Source organism: Rattus rattus, chromosome 13 (assembly GCF_011064425.1).
Source record: "Rattus rattus isolate New Zealand chromosome 13, Rrattus_CSIRO_v1, whole genome shotgun sequence".
Taxonomy (NCBI): domain Eukaryota; kingdom Metazoa; phylum Chordata; class Mammalia; order Rodentia; family Muridae; genus Rattus; species Rattus rattus.
The window spans coordinates 59,008,594-59,013,281 of record NC_046166.1 but is presented as its reverse complement, the minus strand read 5'-3'; the positions used below and the strand labels follow the sequence as shown (position 1 = coordinate 59,013,281).

Genomic DNA, 4,688 nt, shown 5'->3' with positions numbered 1-4,688 from the left:
TCAAGCCCACTGCCCTCTTGCTTCTGCTTAAAGCCTGACACACTTCTAGTATCTGCATTCTTTTTCAGAATACCAAGGTTCTGCAATACTCACAGGCAATAAAACAAAAACTGGTTGATAGACCGACCGCCATAATGCACATGCCAGATTTCAATACATTAACACAACTAGAAAGTGTACAATCAACATAACTTACATGACACATTGTAGAAGACGCAAAGGTAATTTGAACATGACCAATTAATAAAAGATTAGGAGCCTTGACACATGGGCTAACACTTGTTCAAAATCCAGATCCTGTATTAGTTTTATCCACTGCAAATGTAACTTTATACAAGGCGGCTGTCATTTCAGATATGTCTCTGAAAGTATCCAGAAACAGCCTTCCAAATGAAGACTGCCATTTCCCTTTTTCCAGTATTGGATTGATTTCCAGACCAGTCCATGATTGAGTCGGAATAACTTGTCACATTAAAGGAAGGAGAGGAGTCATCATAACCTCTCTATTTGATTAATTTTTTCGAAGGCAGTTTCCAGAGTCTCCACATTACCTTTCATATTTGGAGGGTGGGTGTGTGGGACACTTGTAGAAAGTCAGCTCACAGCAAATGTAGGAGAGAGTTGAGTCTCAGTTCTTTTTTTTTTTTTTTTTTTTTTTTTTATAATAGTCTGTTTTAATATAAACAAGTGTTGGAATCAATCAATGTCCATCTCAGGAAGCTTCTTGTCACCATCGGAAGGCACAGCTGTGTCTGCACCGTGCTCAGCAGCTTGGGTGCCTGGGTTGTCTCCTTGGCCATCCACTGGTCCATTCTGCTCAGCATGTTTTGGTTCCTCCTTAGGGGGTTCCACTTTGGGTTTGGGCTTTGAAATTATAGGACTGCAAATATTTGTCAGCTCCTTAATTTTAGCTTCAATCTCTTTTGTCTTGACAACTGGATCCGCCGTCAGGCTCTGTTTGTTCTGCAGGTTCAGCTTACTATTCATCCACTCCATCGCCTCATTGGTGCTTTTCTCTACCTTTGTCATGTCAGCAGCATCCAAGTGTTCATACTGGTCCTCCTTGTTTTTGAAAGAGCTGATCACTTTCATATACTGTTGGATTTGCTTCCCTAGTTCTTCAAATAATTTTGGTCTTTCTTCAGATTCCTGGAACCGTGTCTTAATAGGTTGACCTAAAGTTTTTAACTCAGCCAATTTGTCTACATAAACTTGCTTTGGTTGATCTTCTCCATCTTCATACAGCCAATTTTCTGTATCCTCTAATTTCAAAGTAAATTTATTACGATCATCTTCACTCACAAACTTCTCATATTCACCACTAAGTTTGTCTCTCATCTCATACACATACTCTTCCACCGCATTTTTGGCGTCATTCCGTTCCTTCTCCAGTTTATCCTGCATGATCATCTTACCCTCATTCTCTGTGTACAGGCCGAGCATCTCCCGGTCCAGCTGCCACAGCAGCTGGCTCTCAATGGGCAGGTCCACGGTGCTGGTCTTCACTTTTGCCTTCTTTGCTTGAGGTGGTTGGTCCGTCTTTTTATCTTTTGATCCAGCTTGAGAGGTCTCCATCTCCTCAGACTCCGCCTTGTTTTCTGCTGGTGTCTGTGGCTGTTGCTCTTCAGTATGTGGTTCTTCCTGGTCCACCTGCATCTTCTCTTCTTCCTTTGCATTCTGATCCGTCTCCATTGGCTCCTCGCTCTCCTCGGACTTGTGCACCTCTACTAAGGCCGCGCTGGACACACTGAAAATGCCATGCACATTTACCCGGACCTTGACTTTCACTTTTGAGCTGGAGCCGTCAGACTGTGGAGTGACTTTCTGAACTGAAAACTGAGCTATAGCAGGATCTGGATAGGGCAAATCCTGAGGAGAACTATAGTAGGCCTCAAGAGTGAACGGTTCCTTTCTATAAAAGGTGAGGACTTTGGAGAAAGGAGCAGCATGGTTTTTGGGGAAGACTTCACAGTCACTTGACCCCTCTTCAGCTGGAGAATTCCACCTCAAAGATATTGGATATGGTACCACATCAGTGATAGAAAATTCTCTGACTTTGAAAGCAGGTGATAAGATTGCACACTGCAGGGCACAGCCTCGAGTGACAGCTTCATCCGCATTTAATGTTGTGCTGAGTTCTTTACCAAAAAACTTGCTGATCTTCTCTTTCACCGCAGGGATTCGTGTGGCTCCACCAACTATCTCCACTGCATAAATATCTTCTTTCTTTAACTTGGATTGGTCCAAGATGCTACGAAGTGGCGGCTCCACTCTTGCTAAGAGATCATCACACATCTCCAAAAATTTGCCTCTATTCATAGTTCCCGATACATCAATATCGTTCATAAAGCATTCAATACTCAAAGGGAGGTCTGAAGCATTCGCACTCATTAATTTCTTGAGTTTCTCACATTCTTGAGAGAGTCGCAATAAAGCACGAACTTTAGATTTTATGTCTAGCTTGTATTTCTTTCCAAATTCCTCACAGAAGTGATTTACCAACACCTCATCAAATTTTCTGCCTCCCAATGTTGTATCAAACGCTGTGGCCAAAACTTTCAGTTTTCCTCTATTAAATGCACATACAGAAACTTGATAGGCAGAATGTCCCATATCTACAAAAACTACATTTCTTGGTTTTTCTTCTAAGGCAGGAAGGTCTTGTTTATAGATTCCATAAGCAAGAGCAACTGCAGTTGTTTCATTCATTAACCGCAAGCAATTGAGACCAGCAATCTGTGTGGCATCCATCACTGACCGTCGTTCTGCATCAGTGTAGAAACTAGGAACCGAAACAACACAGTCTACAACAGGCTTCTTAAGAACACTTTCTGCTGTCTCCTTCAGTTTTGACAAGAGCATGGCAGTCACTTGTTCAGTGGTAAAATTCCTCTCTTCTTCCATATATGTAACCTTTATGCCCGTTAATCCAGTGGGCAATTGCACAATATCATATGCAAGGTTAGATTTTTCTGCTTCCACAAATGGATCTGAGAATGCACGCCCATGAAATCTTTTAAACCCTTGAACTGTGTTCTTGGCATTAGAAATTACCTGGCTCTTTGCTGCTGCTCCAACTGAACGATTCTTAGGACCAAAAGAAACACAAGCCGGCGTGCAGCGGTCGCTATACTCATTAGCGATCGTCTCGATGCCGCCGGCGCGGGCCACAGCGACATAGCAGCTCTGAAAGCCCAGGTCTATGCCCACCACCGACATGGCGCCGGCTACTGCTCGGGCTCGGGCCCAGGGCCGGCCGCCGACACTGCACACGGAACCCGACGGGGTTGGCGCGTGGAGAGGGCGCGCCGCGTGGGCTGATGGAGCACCGCGGCTGGGCGGGCGAAGCCGGACGACCGTCCACGAGGATGCTTGGGTCCTTGAAAAGGACGGGCCTCTACCGCTCAGGCCGGCTCCGGCTCCACGGCCGCAGAAGAGGCGCCGGTAGCGGGGGCGGAGAAGATCTCGAAGGCTCTCGTTGCGACCGAGTCTCAGTTCTAATAGGAGTATTGGTGTGTCTGTTTCTAAGACAGAATAAAAATTAAGGCACAGTCTAGGCAGAGTCTAGTTCTTTTGAATCTGTGCTGTCATATGTCACTTCGTTCTTCACTTAAGTTCCCATCTGTTCTTTGACACAGGATCTGATAAGTCTGTGATTTGCTTCACTGTGACCTTCAAACTCATCATGATTCATAGAATCACTGGTAGGTTTTTCCTAACCAGAACAGGATAGATTAAAATCTGATCTGTCAGCTTTTCTCCTTAACAATAAACCAGCTTACGTATTAGAGTTCACAGTTAGATTTCATTTGGACTTGACATCTGGTTCTTGTGTCTAACACTGGGGCTAGCCTACTCACAGGACATACCTCAGTCAAAGTTTCATCTCCTTTGTCTTATGTAAATTGAAATGCAAATTTTTGGAATTTATTACTCAACATAGGAATCATGAAGTAAAGTTGTACAGGGAGTCAAGATTTCAAGACAAGTTTGTATTAGTGAAGCATCTAAGTCAAAAACAATTGTGATTTAGTTTCTCTATAAACCAGTTTGAAGGAAGGGAGAATAAATTGCATTTGATTTTTTATACAGGAAAGATACTTTAGTTTACTATGACAGCACTCAAAATGATTCCACCTTGGTTTCTTTGTTGTTTCACTAAATAAAGAAAATCGAAACCACACTGGTGTGATCGAACAGGCTCACACACAGAGCCGGCTCACTCGCGGACAGTTAGCTAGTTGGATTAGATAGAACACATGATTTTTCATTGTAAAACCAGGTATGTGTGTCCAGTTTTTTTTGATGACTATACTTTCAGTCATATGTCTCCTTGTTTCATGTTCTTCCTTATGTCCTAAGGTGAGGGGACATTCTAGAGACACACATGGGTATAAAAATTTGCTGTAGATGGGGAATTTAGTTCACTCCTCAATGACCACACCACCTTCCTTCTCGTCTGCTGTTGTATCTCATTCGCCTTGTCATTGGTAAATCAGTCTCAGTGATTATTTGCCAACCCCCTTAGTATTATTTCTTATTTCCTATTCAACATAAATCTTTTATTGCCTTTAAAAATATAATCTCAATTGTTCAATTTTACCAATGAAGACTCAGGAACCAGATGCTGGGATGAAAGCCCTCTAGCTCAGAGAGGCAGGGAAAGCACCCAGCTGACCTTCCAGAAG

The 4,688-nt window shown here is 43.2% G+C and overlaps 1 protein-coding gene across 1 annotated transcript; it reads right to left on the bottom strand.

Moving 5' to 3' along the window:
- Positions 1 to 658: 658 nt before the first annotated feature.
- Positions 659 to 3,460, bottom strand: LOC116914645 (heat shock 70 kDa protein 4). The gene has a single exon (XM_032919040.1). It carries the CDS (start codon positions 3,217 to 3,219, stop codon positions 697 to 699), a length of 2,523 nt encoding a protein of 840 aa, XP_032774931.1. The 5' UTR covers positions 3,220 to 3,460; the 3' UTR covers positions 659 to 696.
- Positions 3,461 to 4,688: the final 1,228 nt, after the last annotated feature.